Source organism: Poeciliopsis prolifica, unplaced genomic scaffold, assembly GCF_027474105.1.
Source record: "Poeciliopsis prolifica strain line A6 unplaced genomic scaffold, Auburn_PproV2 SCAFFOLD062, whole genome shotgun sequence".
Taxonomy (NCBI): Eukaryota; Metazoa; Chordata; class Actinopteri; order Cyprinodontiformes; family Poeciliidae; genus Poeciliopsis; species Poeciliopsis prolifica.
In genome coordinates this window covers 448,568-474,282 of record NW_026562437.1, presented here as the reverse complement: position 1 = coordinate 474,282, position 25,715 = coordinate 448,568, and the positions used below count along the sequence as shown (strand labels likewise).

At 36.9% G+C, this 25,715-nt stretch overlaps 1 protein-coding gene across 11 annotated transcripts in view; it reads left to right on the top strand.

The window, feature by feature from the left end:
• dysf (dysferlin, limb girdle muscular dystrophy 2B (autosomal recessive)) overlaps positions 1–25,715 on the top strand; it is a 79,660-nt gene that overhangs the window by 17,229 nt on the left and 36,716 nt on the right. For 5 of the 11 annotated variants that reach the window (XR_008608250.1, XM_055060813.1, XM_055060811.1 and 2 more), the window contains exons 7-41: positions 321–449; positions 1,508–1,570; positions 1,725–1,775; positions 2,107–2,137; positions 2,213–2,328; positions 2,656–2,782; positions 2,862–2,965; positions 3,050–3,118; positions 3,197–3,240; positions 3,899–3,981; positions 5,143–5,175; positions 5,400–5,515; positions 5,823–5,936; positions 6,014–6,191; positions 6,920–7,044; positions 7,123–7,229; positions 8,026–8,221; positions 8,303–8,449; positions 8,593–8,724; positions 9,444–9,610; positions 10,110–10,224; positions 10,297–10,402; positions 10,487–10,629; positions 11,664–11,837; positions 12,787–12,871; positions 12,978–13,055; positions 16,414–16,595; positions 16,673–16,813; positions 17,846–17,875; positions 18,004–18,039; positions 18,518–18,559; positions 19,118–19,219; positions 20,052–20,213; positions 23,251–23,431; positions 23,509–23,582. Coding sequence is in view for 10 of the 11 variants with exons in the window: in XM_055060813.1 (XP_054916788.1) it covers positions 321–449; positions 1,508–1,570; positions 1,725–1,775; positions 2,107–2,137; positions 2,213–2,328; positions 2,656–2,782; positions 2,862–2,965; positions 3,050–3,118; positions 3,197–3,240; positions 3,899–3,981; positions 5,143–5,175; positions 5,400–5,515; positions 5,823–5,936; positions 6,014–6,191; positions 6,920–7,044; positions 7,123–7,229; positions 8,026–8,221; positions 8,303–8,449; positions 8,593–8,724; positions 9,444–9,610; positions 10,110–10,224; positions 10,297–10,402; positions 10,487–10,629; positions 11,664–11,837; positions 12,787–12,871; positions 12,978–13,055; positions 16,414–16,595; positions 16,673–16,813; positions 17,846–17,875; positions 18,004–18,039; positions 18,518–18,559; positions 19,118–19,219; positions 20,052–20,213; positions 23,251–23,431; positions 23,509–23,582 (3,783 nt within the window). In the remaining variant the exon portion in view is untranslated. The remainder of the gene's footprint in view (positions 1–320; positions 450–1,507; positions 1,571–1,724; positions 1,776–2,106; positions 2,138–2,212; positions 2,329–2,655; positions 2,783–2,861; positions 2,966–3,049; positions 3,119–3,196; positions 3,241–3,898; positions 3,982–5,142; positions 5,176–5,399; positions 5,516–5,822; positions 5,937–6,013; positions 6,192–6,919; positions 7,045–7,122; positions 7,230–8,025; positions 8,222–8,302; positions 8,450–8,592; positions 8,725–9,443; positions 9,611–10,109; positions 10,225–10,296; positions 10,403–10,486; positions 10,630–11,663; positions 11,838–12,786; positions 12,872–12,977; positions 13,056–16,413; positions 16,596–16,672; positions 16,814–17,845; positions 17,876–18,003; positions 18,040–18,517; positions 18,560–19,117; positions 19,220–20,051; positions 20,214–23,250; positions 23,432–23,508; positions 23,583–25,715) is intronic. The other 6 variants (XM_055060812.1, XM_055060808.1, XM_055060814.1 and 3 more) reach the window with 3 other exon arrangements.

Genomic DNA, 25,715 nt, shown 5'->3' with positions numbered 1-25,715 from the left:
TCTTAGTATTGCCCTAAAACTGTCATACAAAAACAGACAATGGAAGCTTTTTCCAAGTAAAATCTTAAAAATAATAAATACACAAACGATACTTTTTGCTGCACAGTTGATTAACTCAAAATGTGTTTGATTTAGTAAATATGGACGAGATGTTTGACCTTTAATGACCAATTAATAGTTTTAAAAAGATATTGATACAAATGCAAATTTTTGATTCAGGAACATTTGACAGCAGCTTTGCTTAAGAAGACCGGTTCCACTCAGTGTTGCAAGGAAGCCGTTGTTTACCAATTGTCGCTCAACAAACCGTTTCTGCTCAGGTTCGCGTTCGGGTCATCGAAGCTCGACAGTTACCTGGAGTCAACATCAAACCCGTAGTGAAGGTGGCAGTCGCCGGGCAGACTAAGAGAACCCGCATCAGAAAGGGAAACAACCCGGTCTTCGATGAGGTAAGCAAGGGGTGTCCAAAGTGAGAGGAGGGCAGAGTATCTAAAAACACTTCAACATGTTTGAATTTAGTAAAAGTAAAAAGCAGCCGCCCAAGAAGTTATTCAAATAAGAGTAAAAACTGATCAAATTATCATTCATTTAATGCTTCAAAATTACAAAACAGACGCACCAAAATATAAAGTTAAGGGGCCAAAATGACAATTATTCATAAAAACAAACAAACAAACAAAAATCAGGTGAAAGAAAATGTTTCCAAATCAGTTTTTCTCAATAGAAAATGTATAAAACTTGAACAGAAACTGCAGGTGTGTGTCTGAGTCTGGTTAAAACATGTTTGTTTTTAATTCAATGGGCAGAAAATCCAGAAATTTTACTAAAGTAAGAGAAGAAATACATTTATAAATAAATATATAAATGTATATTATTTATAAATAAATATTTTTAAATAAATAAAGTAAGAATAAAAAGTATAGCCTTGTAAAAATACTCCTAAGAGTACAGGTTTTAAAAAAGTTACTTAAATGTAAGTAGTTACCACCCAGCTCTGTTCTGGGGCATACGGAGCCAATATTCACACTTTATGTAATTAGGTTGAGATTTCCACAGCAAGTTTTATATTTTTAACCTGAAAATGTTAAACGCAACACAAAGAATTGTTGCTTTTATTTTATTTCCTAGAATGCCACAAACATCCAGTGACTTTTTACCCAGAAACAAACATCATCCATTAATTAAGCACAGCTTCTAGGTTTTAGAGGAAAAGTCTTATTTTTGTTATTGGAAGTCAAATAAAAAACATTTCATAGAAAACAAAGTAGAATATAATCATCCCAACTGTAAAAATTAGGCAAAAATCATATAAACATATTTCCCAAATTAAAATATAAATTCTTTAATGTTTAGTAGTGCAGAAAAAGGATAAAACATTCACAATGATATTATTTTTGCATTTTTAATTTGGGAGAAAAAGGCCTATTTTGGACACCACCGTCTTACTGCAAAAGTCTTTGTGTTTATTTCTTGTCAAACTCAAACATTTATCCATTTCCATCTGCAGACGTTCTTCCTGAACTTTTATGAGACGCCTTCAGAGCTGTTTGACGAACCCATCTTCATCACTGTAAGCCTGAATTCAGATTCTGAATCACGTCTCGAGGCAAATATGTTGGCAACGTGTTTATTTAATTCCTTACAAGCTTCAGTTTTCTGTTATTCAGTGATTTGGACAAAAAAGAAAAGAAGAAGCAGATTTGATCAGGTATTTCCCTCCGCAGGTGTGTGATTCTCGCTCACTAAGAACTGATGCTGTAATCGGTGAATTCAAGGTAAATCGTTCATCTCAGAACCAGATTCAGTTTTAATTTCATTCTGAAAGCTTCTGCGATCGAATCGGAGGCTCAGAACACAAAACTGAACATTTTGTGTTCAGTTTTTATTGAACAAACAACGGCAGCGACTGTTCATATCCTAGAAACCGAAAATACAAGACAGTGACAAAAGACAAAACCACATCCTGTTACCTTCAAAATAAAAGACTTCTTCTCTCCAAATAAATCATGCTTTGTACTTAAATATGTTTCACTACACCTTTTTGTAATTATGTACAATAACAAGTCACAACGATTTAAATCTAAAATCTATTTTGTTTCACTTCAGTTGGACGTCGGCACTGTCTACAATGAACACAGTAAGAGCGTTTTTGTTAGTTTTTATACTTTCTGCCGTTTTATTGGCAGGTAATTTTGATTTCCCCTCCCTTCAGGACATTGCTTTTTGAGGAAATGGCTTCTGCTGTGTGACCCTGACGACCTGTGTGCCGGGGTCAGAGGTTACCTGAAAGTCAGCCTGTTTGTCCTGGCAGCTGGAGATGAACCACCGGTGAGCAAGAGGCCTGGCTGTGGATGTGGAAAATATTTAAAATAAGAGGATCTCCGTAATGTGCTTCTTTTCAACTTTCCAAGACCTAGAAATAAATTTATCAGATGTATTATTGATTGATGTCCTTCACAATATATATTGTTACCGATTTGTTCGGTTCTCACGAGCATGAAAGCAGCAGATAGTTACGTAATTTTGTAACATTTTTCTATCCAGCCTGCTGACTTTGAGCATATTAGTGAATGTGCTAATATTTAAAGTGTGGTTCGTCTGGTGCTGATGTAGTGAACGAACCCGACTGAGCTTAACTTCCTTGTTGGTTTCCAGGCTGATAAACGGGAGTGTGTTGAGGAGAAAGAGGACATCGAAGGAAACCTGCTGAGACCGGCCGGCCTCTCCCTGAGAGGCGCCGTCTTCATGCTCAGGGTCTTCAGAGCTGAAGATTTACCTCAGAGTGAGCCTTCGTAAAGTTTCTATCCTTTCTTTAGCTTCTTATAAACTCAAACTGAGAACGCTCTGCCGTGTTTGGCTAGTGGACGACGCCTTCATGGATGGGATGAGGCAGATCCTCGGCTTTGACACCAACAGAAAGAACTTGGTGGATCCGTTGGTGGAGATCCACTTTGCTGGAAAGACGGTGACTTTTACCTTCAGTAATATAAACCTTTCAGTATTTCAGTCAAAAACAAACCATCTGAAATCCGTTGCTATAATCTTTCAGGTCTGCACCAAGATTTTGGAGAAAAACGCCAATCCTCAGTGGAACCAAAGCCTGGCAATGCCAATCAGAGTAAGACAAACAGAGACTGGTTTGCCATGGAACATCAAACACAGATTAATTGGGATTTTTTATTTTTATTTTTTACAGTTTCCCTCAATGTGTGAGAAGATGAGGATTCGAATTGTGGACTGGTGAATCAGTATATTTCATCTGACTAAATCTGACCAATTTCATGGTTCAATGAACCAACATTATCAAACAAACTGTATTATAGGAACCACAGCCATTTTCAGGGACGTGTTTCTGTTTCTCATCGGAACAATCAAAGGTTTCAAATGGATTTTGAAAATCAATTTAATGTTTTTTTCCTTGCTTCCTTTTCTTAGAAAGATTACAAATATTTTCACAAATTTGCTTTTATTTTAAACATCTTTTCTTTGAGTTCATCTGAATTTAAAGTCCAAATAATTAGAAGCTGTAAAGCAAGATGGCCGCTTTGGGTGTGGTGACATCACTGATCTATATGGTGATTGGTGAAAAACAAAATTCAAAACATAACTTCAAAAACAAAACAAAAAGTATTTCAATTAATCGACAAAGTCCCTTGATATAAGCTGAAGAGTTGTAATATATTTTATTTAGTCTCTAGTAATGAAGCAGCTTTTGCTTTGGTCCAGTTAGGAAACACTGCTGAACAGCAGATTAACTCACCACTTTGTGTAATTGTCTTGTAATTAAACTGAGTGGTTAATCTGATCAAAGGTTTCAGTTTCCAAAGACAGTAGATTGATAGATTTGGCTTTAAGAATATTATTTAGCAGCTCTGGGTGCTTCTTTTTCCCATTTCAGGGACAGAGCCAGTCATAACGATGTGATCGGTACCACCCACCTCTGCATGTCTAAGATCTCGGCCCCTGGGGGAGAGATCGACGGTAAGTCGCTTGTCTAAACTAGTTTCAGGGTGCATTCACACCAGCCCTGTTTAGTCTACTTTAATCAAACTCCAGTTTGTTTGTCTGGAACGTATGAATCGAACTCTGATGCGGACCAAAAATCTAAACTGTGCGCCTGCAAACCTCAGTCCGGTTGAAGTGAGTGGTGTAGTTCGAAGGAAGTAGTGGTGTGGTCCGAAAAACAGGAAGTAGACTACTGTACTGGGCATTCTGGGTAAATACAACACAAAGAAACACGCTAGTGGGAGAAATGACTCGTGTTTTTTTATGGAAGACAAAAGAGAAATCATACAACCGCTAAAATCTGACTTCACTCCCATTTTTGGTTTCTTCTGCTGTTTTCATGTCGTTTCGTTCTGTGATTATTGGTACAGAGGAGGACAAACAGGTTTTTGCTGGTTTGATGCAGTGCAGCTGAAAATGTAACAAATGTAAAAATTTTCATCTCCAATCCAACGAAATCTCCTGGACTATCAGGTGAAAAAGTTAGTCTGACCTGAACGGAACCTCATCGGGCAAATCTAGACTGGATTTGAAAGCACCAATGATGGTTTTGTTTTTGACTTTTTTCCAAACAGAATTATTAAAAATATTAAAGATATTTTTTCCTTTCTTTTTGCTTTTATGTGAGTCAAATTTCTATATTTTTCTGACTGTGTTCATCATCAATCATTTGAATTTTTATTACGGATCTGGTTACTTTGGTCATTGTTTCAATGAAACCTTTAAAAATAAGTTTATTAATTTGCGCTTTGAGAAATGTTATTTCTTGGACAGTTTCTTCCACCGTTGGATGAAGTGTTGGTTTGTCAACGTAACACAGCATGGGTCCTTTGCTGCTGACTTTGCATGAAGACAACCTTGATGTTTTTGTGATAAATATACACATCACTCCTTCTTCGAAGCTCATTTTATTCCAGATAAACACAGCTTGCCTGAGTTTTGCTTTGACCGTGTTTTCGATGCATCTGTTGAAGAAAACATGAACAATTTCACATCAACTTCTGCAAAAACAGAGAACTAACAACTTTGGCTTGACTGCTTGGGTTTGGGTTTGAGTTGCGTTCAGAAACCTTTGTTTCCATTCTTTCATTTTGAATTTCTTTGACTCTTAACCATCCTTCCTCTCTACGCATTCAGATGACTTGTCTCCTCGGACCGTCCACTCTGGCAGTACGTCTACCTTCCTACAACACTTTCCTTTTACCAGAACCCACTCAGCAAATCCGCTTGATGGAAAATTAATTTATGTGTAATAAAGAAAAAAACACAATCTGTTTCCATCAGTAGAGCAGTTATGTTTAGTTTTTTTAATGTGTGCAATAGTTTTTCTCTTTGACGAGTTAATAAGTTTTAATAAGTTAATAAAGTTTTTTATGTATCTTGTGTGATTGCAGTGGACGACAGCCTTGGTTTCCTGCCCACGTTTGGGCCGTGTTTTGTCAATCTGTACGGGAGTCCCAGAGAGTTCACCGCCTTTAACGACCCTCACGAAGCTCTAAACCTGGGAAAAGTAAGACTTCATCCATTCATGCATGAGTGTTCACTCAGTTCCTAAAAGACACCAGATTGTTGCCACATAGTTATCGAACCTTCAGGTGCATTGGTCTGTTGAAGAGATTGGATTTAATTTTGGTTTAGAATGAATGTAAACTAATAATATTTTATGAATTGGATGGATGGATGGACGGACGGACGGATGGACGGACGGACGGACGGATGGATGGACAGATGGACGGATGAACAGATGGACAGATCGTTGGATGTCAGACATCCCTTGGGTCTCCTCTGGGTAAAGTCGTGTTTCTCTGGTCCATCAGGGTGAAGGTGTGGCGTACCGCGGCAGAGTTTTACTTGAACTGAGCACCAAGCTGACGGAGAAGCCGGAGCACCGAGCGGAAGACGTCCCGTCAGACGACCTGCTGGTGGTGGAGGTGAGAGACGAACTCCACCTCAAGGAAACGCTAAACGGAGACGCATGGAGGCCATCTTTTCTCTCTTTGCCTTACAGAAGTTCCTCAGAAAGAGGAAGTTTTCTCTGTTTGTGGCGTTTTACTCAGCCACGCTCCTGCAAGACGTCGACGACGCCATCCAGTTTGAGGTCAGCATCGGTAACTATGGCAACAAGTTCGACTACACCTGCCTCCCTCTGGCCTCCACCACACAGTTCAGCAGGGCCGTGTTTGACGGTAAGTTGGGTTGTTAGTAATGTAGGATCTATCTAGCAAAAGGCAAAGTTTTTTTTCACATTTCCTATAGGAAAAATGTAAATCAAGAACAGAGCCCTGAGGTTCTCCACTACTAAAGAGCCACACAATTCATGTATCAGCAAAAATAATTTATTGATTGAACTGGATTTTGTGAAATTATGTAAAGGCAAAACTCCGCCCCCAAACAAAAAGGGGTGGGGCCAAGATACATAAGGGGCGTGGCCAAATAGAGATGAACAGAGGAGAAAAGCGATACTCAATTGCTGTTGCTAATTTATCCATTTTGTCACAATATTTAGAAACTTTTCAGGCTCCTGTAGTGACTTTTCAACAAAAAGCAACTAGTTTAGCAACGAAACGCTGTAATGTAAACAATAGGAGACTTAAACTGGAGCAGCCATCGTTCAACGTCAGCATGGAGACAGTTTTAGCCAAAATAGTGTCAAATAGTCAAAAATTGCACAGAAACATAAAGATAGCCTTATGAAGAAAGTTAGACAGTTTATTAGTGGGAAACAAGTTTATTTGAGGAATAGCTTCACTTTAAGAGCTGTAATTATAACACAAACACACAAGTTACAATTAAATCAGCAGTTTTCTTCTGGTTCAAAAAGCTAAAACTCAACCATAACTCTTAAAAGAGCTTAATGCTTCACTATGAAACCAGATAAAACTTTTGAAAACTTGTGTTTTCTCCTCTGTTTTAGGTTGCCACTACTATTACCTCCCCTGGGGAAACATCAAGCCGGTGGTAGTTCTGTCGTCAGAGTGGGAAGACATTCGACCGAGGATTGAGGCTCTCAACATGCTGCTCGCCATCATCGACAGACTGGTTTGTGCTGCTGCTTCTGTACATTAGCCTCCTAACGAGATTCATGTAAACACCAAAACAATCAATTTTCATGCCCAGGAGACAAACCTGCAGCAGGTGCAGCTGGAGGTCAAGGCAGGGCGCGACATGGAGGATGTAGAGCTGCGAGTTGTAGAGCTGCTGGATCATCTAATCGCAGACTGCAGGTAAAGAATGGATCGTTTCACTGTATGTTTAAATCCTGAATAGAAGACGAGGAGGTCGTCGGTTCAATTCTCAGTCTCATTCCGTTTCTTTCACGTCTTTATCCTTCTGATTTTCTGTCCATTTACTGTTACATAAAAAGCCACTAGAGCTAAAAACAGTCTATTTCATTCCTGCAGTGCCGTGTGGATCTAATTGGCATCATACCTAAATTTACACCTGCAGGTAGAACATAATAATTTATTTAACATTTGATCAAAAACGCAATAAAATGGTTTGTACATTTTTTTTTAAATACTGGTGAAAATCTTTTTTAAAAAGCTAAATTGTAACATTTCTTCTATTTTTTTTTACACTGAATTTTCTCCAAAAGTGGGCAGAGCCAAGGGGCAGATTGGGGCGTGGCTCTAACTGAAATACACTTCATCTGGAGTCAAATATTAAAGTTTCTTATTGCTTTATTATAATTTCAAAAAGTAAATAAATAGAATATCAATTTACAAGTTTTCCAAAGTAAATTTATGAGATTAATCTCACAATTTTGAAGCTTTTCTAGCAAATTTTCCCAGAAAATTTTCAAACTAGAAAATTTCCAGAAATGTTCTGAAATTACACAAAAAAATTCTTGGGGGTTTTGTTGCAAAATTTAGACTTTTGAAACAAAACTTTCCTTGTTTTTGCCTTACAATTTCAGAGATTTTTTGAACACAAATGTATTCCTATTTTTTTGTTTTTCAATCTACTATGACCCTAATGGTAGATAATCCAGAGCAGACGTTTCTAATATTTGTTTCATAGCGAGGAGCTGCCCGCTCTCGACCAGTGGCAGTGCGCCACTCCTCTCGATCGCTCGCTCAGGCACATCCGCAGCCTCCACCTGCAGCAGATCATGGCGGCGGCGCTGGCCCTGAAACATGGACCAGAAACCGAGCTTTCTTCGGTGCTGGAGCAGGCAGAGGACTGGGCCAACCGACTGAGGACGATCGCTGAGGAGGTGAGATCCAGCTAATCAGAAGGTCGTTGACCTATTTGAAAGGTTAAAGGTGAAAACCTGACCCCGAGTTTTGTGTCTCAGCCTCAGAACAGCCTGCCAGACATTGTTATCTGGATGCTGCAGGGTGACCGCCGGGTTGCGTATCACCGCATCCCAGCGCACACAGTCCTTTTCTCCCAGCAGTACTGTGGGAAACACTGCGGACAGCTGCAAAGCATCTTTCTCAAGGTGCTTACACACACACCTGCACACACTTTCTTAATCTCCAGAACAATTGATAGGCCACATTACTTTAATTCCATGGACCAGAAGTGGCCCGTGTACCACAGATTGATCACCCTGCTTTTTGTGAATGACCTGGTGTGTTTCAGTACCCGCAGGGCAGCGGCGGAGAAGCCAAACTTCCTGGTCATTTGAGAGCGAAGGTGTGGTTCGGACTCGCTGCTGACGCCAAACACTTCAACCAGTTTGCTGAAGGAAAACTGTCCGTGTTCGCTGAGACGGTGAGAGACGAGAAGAGAAACAGAACCGGTTCTTTTTACCCTGGATGGAGGAGAAAATGGCTCCATCCAGTCATTCCTTGTTTCTTTGTGTTTCACTTTAATTCAACCAGAATTTTATGTCTTCAGATAGTTTTGATCAAAAGTTCTCACTTCCTGAGAGAAACAAATTTGGTGTCAATCAACCCAGCTGGATTTATGCTACGTTTGTGCAGCTATTTTTTTCTGTTTGTGTTGTTTTTGTCAAAGATATTGATGAAAGTATAAAGATCAAAAGGTCAGCAAATAGCACCACGTTACACACATCTAAGATAAAATTTGTCAATTGCTTGTTTGACGTTTGTGCTGCAAAAGAATTAATTTGTGCTGCTATCATTTCAAATATGTTAATAAAAAAGTTTCCAAAGGTAATTTCCTGCTCACATTTACAGAAGAAATCAAATTTGGTGAAAACAACTTAGCTAAGTTTGTGCAGCAGCAGCTTTTGTTTGTGCTGCTTTTGCTTTCATGATATTAATGATGATCTCTGGAAACGTTTTTATCAACATTTTTAAAGTGATACTGTCACAATCAAAACATTTTTCTGCACAAATGTTTGCCACCCATTTTGTTAGATTTGAAGAAGGCGGTGGAGCGAACTTCACTCAGGTGTTCTGCTTCACTCCATTAAAAATGGCGAAGGGACTGAAATCTCCATGGAAACTGTCTTGGCTCATTCGCAGTACGAGAACCAGACCCGGCTGGCTCTGGTGGGAAGCTGGGGAACGACGGGTCTGACCTACCCGAAGTTCAGCGACGTCACAGGGAGAGTGAAGCTGCCCAAAGAGAGCTTCAAGCCCTCACCCGGATGGACCTGGGCAGGAGACTGGTTCATCAGCCCCGAGAGGACGTGAGTCCAAGACTGGAGTCTCACAGTTCAAATTCTTTTCTTTTATTTTCATTTTGTTCTTCACACTACAAAGGTTATCAAAGTTAAAGAAAACTAGCGAGAAAACACCAGAGTCAGTTTTTGTTCAGCAATAATTGGATGCGTTTTTTTTGGATGCAACAGTATCTTCTGTTGAGTTTTTAATACTCAATTGATGTAAACACCATCACATCACAACACTTTGACCTTTTTGAATTTTGCACCTAAAAATTAAACAAAGTATGAAACAGATAAAATTAACAGATAAAGTTATTTTGGGTTTTTCCCAAAATAATTTGGTATTTCAGTTGAAAAACCCTAAATAATTTGGGGTTTTCACTGTAGTTTAGATTTTTTTGTCTAGCTCAACTTAAAAATCCAACTATTTTGGAATGTAGTGCCAATTAAGTTGAAATGTTTGACATAAAACTTACAGATAAATAACCCTTTTGGGCAGATGATGCAGTGTTGTTCCCTGCAGGCTGCTGTTTGATGTGGATGCCGGTCACATGACCTTCACAGAGGAGGCGTTTGAGAACCAGATGCGGTTACCGGGCGGACAGTGGATCGGCATGCCGGAGGGCTACACCGACGTGGTGCGAACCTGGACCCGTTTCCCAACACGTCACTGCCAGCAGAGACCAAAAAAATCTGTGTTTCTGTTCCAGAACGGGGAGAAAACGGTGCCGAAGGACGAGGTGGAGTGTCCTCCTGGGTGGATGTGGGACGAGGTGGAGTGGAGTGAAGATCTCAACAGAGCCGTTGATGATCAAGGTGCTGAGAAAGTAAAACATCCACCCACAAGCAGAGATGAAAGCTAATATTTAGCTTTGATAATGGGTTTGTTTCTAACTTCAGGTTGGGAGTACGGGATCACCATTCCTCCAGACCGCCGGCCAAAGTCTTGGGTTCCTGCAGAGAAGATGTACCACACCAACCGGAGGAGGCGATGGATCCGGATGAGGCGGAGAGACCAGCAGAAGATGGAGGCTCTCAGGAAGGTGACTGGTTTATAAATTAAAAAGATAAACCATTTAATCACCTCTGAATGACGTCATGTGATGTTTTTCCATGATTTCAGCACGCTGTAGTCTTTATTAAATTTCGATAATTCAATTTCGTTCAATTTGGAAGTGGATTTAGTCCTTTTTAAAATCAGTATAAAGAGAGTATTCAATTAAAACAAGCTCCTATATCATGCAGACTAGTTACTCGTCTTTTCTTATGAAATATTGAAATATTTCTACTTCTAACTGAACCAAATTTACTTGGAAAGATTTTGCTTATGTATCGAATGTGCTTCAGTGGTATCTGATGAATTGATAATTAACAAAAAGTTTTTATTATATTCATTATTTAACTTTGTTTTTTTATATTTTTCTTTAATATATTTATTTAGCTCATTGTAATATGTTGAATAAAGTTACATTTATGGATAAGTAGCAAAAAATGTTAATGCATAATATGTATTTATTTAACTAAATCTTTATTTTTAATTTGCAGTGTTTTGTGGCTACAATAAAATCAGCAAAAAAATTACATTTACAACGTTAATTCAACATATAAATGATATAATAACCTTGTTTTTAACATTTTTAATATGCTGAATAAACTTACAGTTATTTGTAGTATTAGATGGTTAATAAATTAACAAAATTTATTGATAATATTAGTTCACATTTCTAAAAATATTTTTCATTTAAAATATTTAAATAAATGTAATATGTTGAATAAAGAAAGGTACTAAAACATATTAAAGGTAAAAAGTTAAAAAATAATTTATTTAAATTAAAGTATAAATAAACAAAAATTATTCACTTTCCTCATCTGCTGCAGTTCATGATTTTCTGGCTGTAATTCTCTCATCAGACCACCAGATGGTGCTGTAGTCGCACAAATAATGAAAAATACGATGCAGAAGAAGCGTCACCTTTGCCCTTATTTCTGTTTTATCCCGTTTTTTCAGCGGAGAAAAACAAAGTTGAAGAAAATGTTGAGGAAAACCGAGTATGTTTTTTTTTTTAACCTCCCACAGCAGCGACCGGATGATTCAGACAGGGAGGGCTGGGAGTACGCCTCGCTGTTCGGCTGGAACTTCCACCTGAAGCCCAGGAAGACGGACAGCTTCAGGAGGCGCAGGTGGCGCTGCCGCATGGAGCCATTGGAGAAGACCGGACCGGCCGCCATCTTTGCTCTGGAATGTTCTCTGGTGAGCAGCATTAGCTTCCGGACCGCCTTTGAAAACACACTAAAATGCTATATAACGTGTACAGAAACGTTGCATTTTACATTTACCCCTCACTTTTGTACGCTTTCAAATAATTATTAAATTAATTTAGCATAAGTGCTGCTTCAGATTTCTGACTTTAATTAGTCTAGCTTATAATTTAGCTTTTATTAGTTATTCTAATCAGAGCTAGAATTAGCTACCTCTAAGTTAGCTAATATTGTTATAGCGGGTAAAATTTTAAAATTAAGAAAACCTTAGCTTTGCAACAATTTGAAAAGGAAGCCAAAAATATTATCTAGCTGTATTTTAATAGGATAAAATCATTTTACTGTTGCTTAACTGCCAGTAATTGCTAAGTGCTAGCATGAATGAACCAATCATAAAGCCTTTTTCCACCAGATATGAGTTCAATTTACAAAACAAATCTGGAGTGATTCCAGCTAAACTCATTAAAAATAAAATATTTTCTTTCTCACATTTATTCACTACTAAGCAATTATTACATTCATTTAGCACAAATTTTGCCTCATAAATTCTGACTTTAGTAAGCCGATGTTGTATATGGACCAAATAAGAGTTTATGTAATAAGAAAAATGATTTAATATTGTATTTTATTTAATCTCCACACCTTATGCTTTTTTGCAGTAGTGAGATTTATTCTGTCTTATTCTTGTCTGAAACTTGTTTTTGAAGTTTTCTGCACACACCAAGGTGATGAAATAAAATATCTAGGCTCTACAGTTAAATCACATGGCTTATGTTTTTAAAAGTATAATAAATATTTGGAGGACATTCAAAATTTATCCACAATTAAAGCACAGTTTTTATTTTTTGATTACTTTTTTGAGTGACCAGGGTCTGCCAGAAAGCTAACGTCTTACAATCTGTAGTTTTTACATTTCTTTATGCTTTCTTTTTCTTCCACAGAGCAGCATAGAGGACAAACATGACGACAAGTCAGTCACCACCACTTTTGGAGTCAACAGACCAACCATTTCATGCTTTTTTGACCGTAGGACAACACCCACGCTTTTTTTTTAATGCTTATCTTCTTTTTCTAGTTTCTGTTTCTTAATTTTCATGGCGTTCTTTGGCGCTGAAGCTGCTTTTTCTTGCAGGCGGGACCCGCTACCACCTGCGCTGCTACATGTATCAAGCCAGAGACCTGCTCCCGATGGACAAAGACAGTTTCTCAGGTATAGTGAATCTCAATTTGTGCTGGTATTCTGGCGCCCTCTGGTGGCCAATTGGTTAATTGAAACATTTTTTGAATCGTCAAAATAGCAAAATTCAGCTGGATATTGGCAAATGATAAGTTGTAGTTCGCAACCAGAATTTTTTTTTGTTTTTATTACATAGTTATTTAGCTGTAAATAAAAATTAGAGAAAAATCTTATTTACGAAATGTTGACATTAAGCTGACTTCATGATAAAAACACAACTCAGTCCTTCAGAGCTGTTTCTTTTTCCACATTTATCTGTATTTATTGAACCAGATCTCCTGTCTGATAATGCATTTTAATAAAATAACATTTTAGACTACATGTAAATACAAATGTTCTTTTAAGAAATTAAATAAAAACATTTTAAGACAAAAACTTATGAAAAATTATTTTACAGAGCTATTCAATACATTAAGATATTTATCTTAATCTCCAAGTGAAACACGTTATATAGATTAATTCAACACAAACTGCTGTTTTCCAGCTTTTTTTTCTGTTAAAACAATTCTTTGCTCACAGTTGATGAAAACATATCATTTAAATTTACAAACTTTCCAAACATTTGGACTTTTTTCTCATAAAGCCACAGAAAATCTTTGGACTATTTAAAAAAAAAATTTTTTTTTACAGAATATACGTAGAATACCTAGCTTTAGAGCGAGCTAAAACTAGCCAGCTCTAAGCTAGCTAATGTTATGTTTTAGCTGGTAAAAATGAGGAAAATCAGAAAAATTAAAGTTGCAACAATTTAAAAAAGCCAAATATATATGACTTAGTATTATTTTTATTGGTTAAAATCCTTTTATTTTGGTTTATATTTCTGTATTTGCAAAGTGTTAGCATGTTGTTGATTATGAGCCTCTTCTACCAGATGTGAGTTTTTAACTTACAAAAAAATAACCTGAGTAATTCCAGCTGGCCTTTTTAATAATTAAAAATAAAACAATCTAAGAGATTAAATGTAGTAAAAAGTCAAAATGAGGCAGGAGCCAAAAAACCTGGGAAACAAGCTGGTTAAAAAATGTTGATTTAATTATGAAACCGCTCTGCTTGTAATTAGAAGAAGAAGAGTAGAGAGAAATATTTTTCTTTGGTTTAAAAAGAGGTCTTGGAAACTGCAGCTACTGTGTGTTAATAAGAAAGCCAGAACAGACACACATGCTAAAATTTTTATAAACAAAAGAAAGAGATGATTGATGGAGGCTGCTTGAAAAACGGGGTCATCAAACAGGATTCTGTCAGCAAACTAATGATAAATCGCTATCTTTACTCAGCTCGTTCACACTCATGAACAGTTAATGGGTGAGTAAAATTGATGGATGAGCTTCACTTGTGTTTTCATCTGGTGTGACATGACATTTTGATTGAAGATGATTAAAGACTCCATCTGCTATCAAACGCTAAGGCTTTTCTGGTTTTCCTTTCGATTTTATGTGGTCGCCTTTCATCTTTTGTTTTCTTGTCTTTTTTTCTCTTCCCCTTCATTTTCATCCATCATTTCCTGACCTTTTTTCCTTTAAATCTTTTTGTCTTTGTTTCTTTTTACTGCTTTGCTTTGAGGCAAGAAGAATCATGAGAGTAAATATAATCCTGCACCATAATTACTAAGCTGATGTGAAACATTAAAAGTTCAAATTATACAGAAGGACTTCTAAATGTCATCACATTCTTGTAATAATAATGAAAACTTAAAGACATGGGAGCAATAATTAACTTAAATTATAACTAAATGTTTTCTAACTCACATTAATTCAAGGAGTTATTGTAGATTGTAACGGCTATTGGGAGGAAAGATCTCCTGTAGCAGTCTGTACCGCAGAACAATATAATATTAGACAATACAATGCAGTTTTGTGATTTACTATAAGCCAGGGGGGTCAAAAATGCGGTTCTGGGGCCATTTGTGGCCCTGGGAATGATTTTTGATCACAATTCAAGATTAATTTGGTTTGAAAGTTAAGGCAGCTCGATGCAGATAAACTTAAAAACAATGTTGGGATTTAAGTTTTCAGGTACAACACAAAGTATTCATGCAGGATTTTCCTTTTGATTTAATTAAATTTATTAGCAATGGGGACCAAATGCAAACTTTGAAAAATAAAGGCAGAGAGAGCAAAATCCTGTTATTGTTGCTGAAAAGAAACAAAACAAACCAGAATTTAAAGTTTAGGATCTGTTTAGTTTATTGTTTATAAAAATACCAAACGTTTTGTGATCCGTGAAGCACTTTCAACATGACATGTTTTAGTTTGGACACTGTTATCTCTGTTTTTATGCGCGTGTGTGCGTGCGTGCGTGCATGAGAGAGTGAGAGAGAGAGAAAGAGAGACTCCAGGGAGAGATTTTTAACATCTAGACTTCAACGCTTGTTTCAGTGTTTATGTTTATTAATTCTCTATTTCCAAACATTTATTCCACTTTTAGAAACATGTTTAGTCTTCCATACTGAAAACCGCAGCGTCTCCTAATCATTTCTTTCACTTTAACTCTCATTTTCTCCTCCTTATCTATTTTTTCCATCTGTATTTGCAGTTCTTTTCCGTCTTCATTGTGTTTATGAACCTTTCTTCCATCTTTACTTCCCCTTTACTCAAACAAAAATTTAGATAACCCCTCTGGGCTGTTTGCTTTTATATGGGCTAATGGGAACGGACGCTAATTAAACGGATCACTGTGTGTGCCTGTGTTGGTGTGTGTTTGCGTGTGTGTGTCTCAGGGTTAATTGAGGACTGGTGGGAAAATGCATCTTAGCTTCTGTTTACTCTGATGCTAACGGCTCCACAGAGACTCTTTACTCAGCCTAAAACAACAAACTACCCTGTTCATGTAACTGTACGTACATGTGGATTTCTTCTATGCATGCGCCACACACACACACACTGGGAGCAATGTGTGTGTGTTAAACGCTGAGGGGATGATTGTGACCTGGAATAACAAACTACTCGGAGCAGCGTTCCCAGCGGCCTGTCCTCAACCCGACATTCCCAAACGCCAGAAATGTTGCTACGCTAGTGAGAACTTTATCTGAAACGCGTTCACCAGGCAATAAGTACTTCCACTTCCATACCTTACCTGCACAACCAAGGTAAGGTAAAGTAACATAGTTTAATTTATGTTGCACATTTTCGGCAATAAGTCATTTCAAAGTGCTTTACATGAATTAGAGAAAATACAAACAAAACCACACAACAACAAAAACACTGAAGAAAAGCAAAAGACAATAACAAAAGTACTTCACAATTATAGCCTAATAAGAGTTTCTCTAAGGAATAAGATTAAGTAATCTGAAATTATAAACTAATTGGTGAATCGAATGTTTCTGTCGCTCCAGACCCCTATGCCATCGTGTCGTTCCTCCATCAGTCCCAGAGGACCGTGACCATCCGCAACACCCTCAACCCCACCTGGGATCAGACGCTCATCTTTTACGAGGTGGAGATTTTCGGAGACCCCGATGCGACGGCGGCCAATCCCCCCAACATCGTGGTGGAGCTTTTTGACGAGGACTCATACGTGAGCATCTGGTGCCTCTGTTTGTCTGAGCGTTGTTGTATTGGTGAGCTCTGAACGTCTGTTTTGTAATCGATCAGGGAGCGGATGAGTTCATGGGTCGCTGCGTGTGCCAGCCGTCTCTCGCTCCATCGCCTCGACTCGCCTGGTTCCCGATTCGCAGAGGGAGTTCGGGCGCCGGCGAGCTGCTGGCCGCCTTCGAGCTCACACGTAGAGAAAAGGTCAAAGGTTTTCCCATCGCCACCTTCACCACTTTTCTTTTACTCTCTCGGTTTTACACAATGTACGTCTAATCTTACCAAAATGTTAGATTTACCAGAAATGGAAAATTAGGGGTGTTATATTTAAACATATATGTACATTGTGCATCAAAAGCAGCTTTGTGAAACCTCTGTCTGTTGCTGGCTGTTTCTTTTTTTAAATGTGATCAAACAGTTTTCTTCACATTTAGAAAGGAATGAAATAATTCAATGTGAGAAATTCAAACCAGATTTATGAATTTACATTTAAACAAACAGGCTCTAAAAGTGACATTAAAACCCCTTTATGTACTAGAAGTTTTTATTATAATTGAAATAAATTAATCCTTTTTCAGATCATCACGATCCCACTGGGACCATATAATTTGAGTACATTTATTTGTTTATTTATCAGGATTTCCATTACTGGCTATTAATCGTCCTTTGGGCCAATTACAAAATTATTTAGTGCACCAAAAAATTTAATTTTACACAATATTTCATTCAATGAGGCAAACTGTGTTGATATTTCACAGTTAAAAATATAAAATAATAAAAAACTGAGACATGTAAGTTGAGTGTTTTTAAAGATTTTTTGCTGTCCTACAAAGTCAGGAAGACGATACGGCAGGTAAAAAACTTCAGCAACTATTTCAATGTGAGATTTTTTAAGGCTTTTTACTCATCTTTACTAAGGTTAAAATAATATTCATATTTATAAATAATTATTGTAGTTAATTTGTATAGAACAGAAATGATAACTTTTGATCCGAGGTTCCACAAGGCTTTATTCTCTGACCCAGTTTATTAAACTGCTACATGCATATAATCCCGAATTGAGATTATATGTAATTACAACAAAATCTTTAAAATTGCAACATTGGAGACCAGCATTCATTGAGTTTATATGTGAACAACAACTGAAGCTTACAGAAACTTTGGCGTAATTGTGGACTAAAACCAAACTTTTCCCAGTTGCATTTTTCTAATTATCCTCTCATTTTGTTTCCACAGCCAGCAGTTCACCACCTTCCAGGACTAGAGGTCAGTTTATCTATAACCTCACAGTCCTTAAAACAAAACTACCATAAATTTAGTTCACTTTAGTTAAATATTTGCCATTTTTCTTTTACAAGTTTCTACATTTCAATCCAACTTTTTCTTAAACACAGGGTGATGCTGTCAGTTCAACCCACGTACTGGACGAGGTAAAATCAATCAATTTGCTCAAGCGACATAAAATAAAAGAAGAGAATATTCCAGGGCCTTAAAATGTCTTAAGTTCAGTAAAAAATGTGGACTGTTTAGTCTTGTTAGTATATGTTGTTTTTTTGTGAGACATTTCTGTCAGGCAAACTTCTGAGTCACATAATTATTGTGACATTTGCGGCTACCGCTAACGAGCTTTTTTGCATCTTTCATGGCTAAAATAAAAATTGACCAGTGTTTATTGTTAATGGTCTTAAAAGGGTCTTAAAAAGTGTTGTACAGCAGCAACCCTGTAGTCAAGAATAGAAAAACAAATTACTTATCAATGAAAAAATGAGTTTAACTCCCTCTTGATTTAACCATCTCATCTTGACATTATAATAAAAGAAGAAACAATCATCTTGACTTATTTGTGTATTAAATTTGTTTCTTTATGTATTATTCTTTCTTTTTTTTTTCTTCATTTTGGTCCCTCAGTTGATGTTTTCAGGATTCCTGTTGGAAAACCTGGAGCAATGGGTACAATTTAAAATGCATGCATGAAGCATCAAACCCATCATTGTGTTTTGTCTTTAAATCTGCAGATAACCCAGCTGCAGTCATGCTAGCTTGCTCTTTGTACTCTGATAACTTTTTTTTCTTTTACTAATTATTTTTGCTGTTCCATATATATACACTGTGGCAAATGGAAGCCTAAAGCGGTTGTTTTACTATTCATTCAGGAAAAAAATGTGTGAATTTTTACAAATAATTTTTCTGAAAATGTGCTTATGTTGCATATTTTTAAATTTACCCAAAATTAACACATATTACAGGTTGCCTTTAGCCTTCCACAAACCATTTTATTGGATATTTTGTGAGCTTTATTTGAAAAGAAATTCATTTTTTTAATATTAAAATGTCTACCATTACTGTTGTAACCTAATGTTTGTCATGCTTCAACTAAACTTTGTCATTTCCTGTTAGTAATGAAAAATCCCAGCAGTATTTGCATCATGGAAAGCAGCATGATCTGCTGTGTGATGTACCTCAGGGTTCTGTCTCTGACCCACTGCTGTTCTCTGTTCCTGATGGCAGCCGGACGAGTCGGACCTTCCCTATCCGCCCCCCCAGAGAGAACCCAATGTCTTCATGGTTCCCCAGGGGATCAAACCCGTTCTGCAAAGAACGGCCATCGAGGTACAACAGTGATAAACACAAATCAATTAGCATAATCTTTTCATTATCCACACAAAGCTAATATTTTTAGTTATAGACACTTAGATACTTATTTGTATTGTTGTTGTTGGAGTAATAGCAAAAATAAATCAATTTAGAGGTGATATATTATGTGAGGCCATGTGGAATAATGTTTAGCAGTCAATATCTTAACTGAGGTCGACAGCCGTCTGTTGATACAAAAACAGAGAAAAATTGTTAAAGAGATCAGCATCAAGTTTACAGAAAAAAATCCCCTCAGTCAAAACCAGCTGGGTCAAGCTAACTGAGTTAGTCAGTTAGCTTAACTGAGCTAGTCTTAGTTAAGCTAACACTTAAATAGTGTCAAGGCTACATTTTATCTAACTTAAGCTAACTGCCTCTTAGAGTCAGGCTAACAGCTACTGACAGTCAAGCTAACTGCTATTTAGTGTTAAGGTTACAGTTAGTCAAGTAATCAAAATACTAGTTCTTGACAACAAGACAGTTTTTATTTAGACTATTTTAACAAGACAATCTCCCCGTGTTATAAGTGAAATAATCTGCCAATAGAAATAGTATATTTTCATCAATATTAAGGAATTATTTAGTTAAAACAATTCCCCATATCTTGCTGGTAAGTTACTTTTAAGTAACTTTTGTCTTTTTACAAGAGTAATAATATATTTGCACTAGAAACAAGATTTGTTGTTTTTGCAGTCTAGGTCCTAAAATCTCCACTACTTCTTGAATTACCTAATAGTGTTGGATTATGTAGATAATTGTCTGTGTAAAATTATTACCACTTTCTTCTCCTCCTGTCTCGCTGCGTCAGATCTTAGCGTGGGGCGTTCGAAACCTAAAGAGCTTCCAGCTGTCCAGCGTTACGTCTCCCAGCCTGCAGGTGGAGTGCGGCGGCAGCATGGTGCAGAGCTGCGTCATCCGCAGCATGAAGAAGAAGCCAAACTTTGCCGTCAACACGCTCATCCTTGATGTGGTGAGAGCACGGGGACAGACCTAACCATACACAAACAGAGAGTGTAATCAGAACCCAGACCCACTGCTTTCATGGTTAATGAGACCTCTGCTGTGATGTGGTTCGCTTCAGTCATTTATCTTCATCAGCTAAGCCACAATAATGGCACCAGAGGGAAGGACCCGAGGCTTCCCTCCCTTTTTCCATGGAAAGTTCAGATGTTTTAGTAGAAAAGTAAAAGCGGCAGTCTGAGATGTTTCCAGCTCTGTTTTAACTTCATGAGGCTTCTGCAGATGTAGAGTGGAGGACGTTCCAGTGGCCACCAACATGTACACTAGATTAATATACAACATAAATTCAGGGCGCAGATTCTTCTGGAAGTGCAGATACTTGCCAGATGATTTGAAACTGGATGCAGATGAAAAATAAACTCTGAATTCTTGTGATAAAACAGACTTGAGTCTCAAATTATGAATTTTTTTTTGTAAAAAAAAGAAAAAAAAAAGGTTTCATCTTCACTGATTTGACCGATGAACAAAAGAAGCAAAGAATCGAAAGAAAAATAGTCCAGAACTTGTTCTTGTTTCTCCATAAACAAAAAACCAAAAAAGTGAAGAACGAATAAAATTAAATAAAAATAAATCTTAGTCGAAGCAGGTCTGGTTTTACTCTGGATTCAAAGTTTGAAGTCAGTTGAGATCTCAGTTGATGTTGAATATTTACATTAATATTTATTTTAATTAACATTAACTTTGATCAGCTGAACCTTTCCATGACAACGCATTTGTACAGGCCGACTTTGTGGTGCCATGATGCCGCGACACTTTGCACCATCTGAAAAATGTAAAAGGTTCCTGAAAGGGATGAAGTCGGACTTTCCAGCTGACGTCGGGTTTTTGACAATAATTTTACTCCCGCCGTTGCAGGAAGTGTGTGTTATTCTTCGTTTTGATCTGACGATACACTATTTTAATAGACGCTAAGTTGAAAAACGCCTAGATAGTGAAAGTTGCATTTGTTATGGAGAAATTGGTGTAATTATACATTTACTCACAGGAAATTTAAAGAATTTAGTACAATTAAAATAAACCGAAATAAAAATGCAGACGGAGATTTTAAACTTGGGCCTTAAAGGGGTTTAATATTAATGCTAACAAAAAGAGACAACAGCAGAAACTTTGAATACACACATTTATAATTTATGGAATTAGGTTACAGTGAATTTCTAGACTGATTCACTTTGTTTTTAGCCAGAAAACGTCAACATGAATCATGATTACTGTGCACAAAATATAATAAATACCGAATCTTCTGTTATAGTTGTTGTGTCTGATGTGTTTAATGTAGGTAAACAAACACTTCACTTCCAGATTTTAAAGAAAATTTCAGGTTAGGGTTGAGAGTCTAAATGTACAAATGCCAAATAATTTTTTGGGTTTAAGTTTTTAATGATTTATAAACATTTCTTTTTTTACATTTTCCAATATAAAATCACTTTCCATGTTTCGATCGGTGTTCAAGTCAAACTTGAATCAAACTTAAATGTTATTTTAATCTTTGAAATGCCAGGAGTATAAGTATGTTTTTGTCAAAGTGCCTCAGATGTACTGAGAGAAATTGTAAAAAAATATTTATGCATGAATTTAGTGACAATTATATCAGTTGGAAAGTGTTAATAAATGATTAAACATATAGAAATGAAATTTTTAATAATCTAAAGTCCAACTTTCTTAGTTCTGTTTCTTTGAGTGAAATGAGGATTCAGAGTTCTCAAAATAGAAAAATAATCTGATATTTCCTGTAAATTTTGTTATCACATAGCGCACCATGCAGGCACATATTCAGATGTAGCTTTATTTTTTTTAAAATAGATTTTCTACATTATGGAAAGATATCAAATTAAAAATCTTGGCAGAAATGAAGAAATAATAAGACATTGAATCAAAAGTAGCAAATGTGCTTCAATAATTTTGTACAAAATCAACAAAACTCAAACCTGGGCTCCAGATTTAATCCCTTCTTTCTCCTCACTCAGATACTTTGTTCCAAAATGTTCTTAAGAGTTTAACAACATTAAAGTCTAAAGTTGATCCCCTCTGTGTTTTATTATGACAGCTTAAACTTGGGTATGGAAATTATCACATATTTTTTCCCCCTCAGCCTCAGACGCAGCTCACGCTGTTTAATGTTAACAAGATTAAGGCCCTGCGTTTGACCACCGGCGTATGACAGCCTGAACCGGACAGTGGAAACATGCACACATTTTTCTCCCTTAAATTCAGCCCCAGAACTCAGTCCAAGCATTGACTGTTAACAATATTAGGGTTTAAAGTTGACTGCATAAGTGCTTTCTTATGCCACAGGGGCAGAGCAAAATGCCACATGCATATTTTTCTTAAATACAACTCTTTGAAGAGTCAGACCACATCTCTAACTCTTTCAATTTAATGTGTTTCTTTAGCATCAGTAGACCTACTTAGGCCTCTTCAAAGCCAGAAAAGGTCAAAAGAATTGCATTAACTGACTCATTTTTTAGGTATTTACTTAAAATGTTGCCCCTGAGGCTTTTTATAGGAGTTACTTCTGCAGGTCAGACACCTTCACTGTAAAAACACAAAAATTTTACCAAGTATTTTGGTTTAATTTCTAGACAAAATTCTGGACAAATATCTTGAAATAAAACAAAACTGACTTATAAGCAGGAATCTGGTCTTGTTTTAAGTCAATAATTTCTTAAAATTGATGAAAAACTACAAATTTTATTGGCACAGTATTTCACTTTTTTATCAATATTAAGGGATTAATGACTTAAAACAATCTTCTATGTCTTGCTAAAAAGTTTTAAGTTAGTTTTGTGGTAAGAATTTTATACTAGAATGTAAACCTAAAATTTTGTGTTTTTGCTATGTAACGCATGCAATTTCAACACAGGCTGCACAGAATCAGCTGTAAATTCTAAAATAAAGCTTTATGCTGATGATATTGTGTTTTGTTTCTAAGCGACCTTTTTAATTATAATGCAGACATTTAATGTCTCTTCTTGGTTCCTTGTCAACAGAGACTTCCCCGTGAGGAGCTCTACATGCCGCCCATTGTAATCAAAGTCATTGACAACCGTCAGTTTGGGAGGAAGCCGGTGGTCGGTCAGTGCACCATCCGGTCACTTGAGGAGTACCGACGCACACAAGAGGAGGAGCGACCAGAGGAAGACGAGGAGCTGGAAGGGGACGGATGGAGACGTAAGAGAAAAATTACCTTCTGGTAAAATACGAACATCATGTGATAAAATATTTCCTCTTTGTGTTTCTGAATCAAGGCGAGACGCCCACATTGACCTCTGGGGAAGTCTTTGTTGACGTTGATGATCAGGAGCCGCTTGTTCCTGACCAGGTAAAACCAACCTGCTAACAAGCTGAAATCATCACTAAAAAAGCCTTTACACCTTTGTAAAGGCTTTATCATCATTTAGCTGCACTTTCCTTCAACAAATACAACAAATTTACAATATTAATAAAATTAATAACTTCTCTGACAGTTATGCATTTTTAAAAAATTGTCCTTTTTACAGTTTCCATCACAATTTTTCCACTTCCATCAGTTAAAAATTAAATGTCAAACCTGGTATTTTACTGCTAACACTGCAAAAACAGAATATTGCCACATATTTTTGTATAGTTTCCAGTTCAGTTATCTTAGTACACTTGAATTAAGACAATAATAACTTACAAATAGCATTTCAGGAAAATATAAGAGCTTGTTTCAAGTAAATAATTTTTAAATATTCCAGTTTCAGATTGCTTCATTCATAACATCTTCCCTTGTTATAAGTGAAATAATTTGCCAGTTGAACCAGTACTTTTTAAAATAAATATTATGGAATTATTTACCTAAAACAAGTTGTTTTGTCTTTATCCAAGTTCTAGGATATTTGCACTAGAAACTAGACAAAAGTACTTGGCAATATTACGTGTTTTTGCAGTGAAACATAAATGAGCAAAGTCTCAATAGTTTAGTGACAAAACTGCTTCTAACCTGCTAGTCTGGTAGACATTTGTTAAATTTTCAGCTGCTGCTATTTGATTTAACTTTGCCATGTTTGAAACTGTCCAAACTAACTGAAAGAGCTGTTCCCCTCATTGCCTGTGGGGGCGCTGCACCGAAATCCTCTGAGGAAGACATGAGCACAACTTCCTTCTTCACAAAATATAAACAGATATGGCGTCTCGTCAGATTTCAACAGTTGTAGAGTTTCTCTTTTGTATTCGGTAAAAGACCACAAGCCATTTCTCCGGCTAGCACTAGACTTGCACATTTGTTTTAGTTGTATTTACCCAGAATCCCCTGCAATTTTGTCCACTTCCTGCCTTTGAAGTGGCTTCTGGTTTGCTTGTTCTTCTCATCTGCATTCAAACTGCACCAGAGTTCACTTTAACCAAACCGAGATCAAATATTTTAGACGGACCAAAGTTTGCTTCAGAGTTTGATTGCACATTCACATCTCACCAAACGAACCGGACTTTCTAGTCAAATGAGCTAAATTTCACTTGAATCGCATTAAACTGGATTGGTGTGATTTGCACCTTGCGTCACTATTTTTTTACATTTTTTTTCCTGTACTCTTTTATCCCTCTTTCCTTCATATCTGCTTTTTTCTAAATTTTTCTTTGTATACTGCACTCATTTTTACATCCATCCTTTCTGGACTCTTCCGACTCCCCAAACCTCCTTCAGACGATTATCAGTCCTATTCCCCAATCCATATTTCATTCCTAATCTCTTATTTCTTTGTCTTATTGCTGCATAAAATGTTTTGTGTGTTTTTTTCCTAGGTGCACATTTACATTTTCAATATCTTATTATCTTTATTATCATTTCTGTTGCATGTTGCAGTCTTATCAGTCTCTTCTTCACCTCTCTGGTTTTCTGTCCAATCCTGCTTCACATGTTTCGCCGTCACATCAGGACACTTTGCATGAACTCAGCTTCATTTCCTGGGCGTTAAATTTTTGCCTTCATGCTGAAATAGCTTTCAGGATTGCGGGGAGCGTTTCAACACTGACCTCTTTCACGCCTCAAAACCTCACATTTTCCATCCTCTTCAATTACTTTTGTCTCATTGCGTTGGAGTGGGAGTAGCAGGTTTTAATGTGTGCCAACATGGGAGGTCCAGAAATGCGCAACGTGAGCTAAGAAGCATAAATCATTCTGAGGGTTCACGGAGTCTAAGCAGGGTGTCGAAATCAGTGTACACTCCCTGACATTAACGACCTCGTCCAATTAAAGCGCCTTGACATCAAAACAGCGGAGCGGACACAATGAGAGCAACCAAACCAGACGATAAATCTGCGGTTCCTGCTGAATGTTCCTCATGTTTGAGGATTTAGAAATCTGTAATTTGGAAACAGCTGTTAAGTCTAGCAGCTGGTCAGAACCTCAACAATAAGCAAGATTGTTTTTATCTGTAAACATAAGAATTTACAACATTTACCATTTTTATACCTGGTATTTTGTTAGTTCATCACC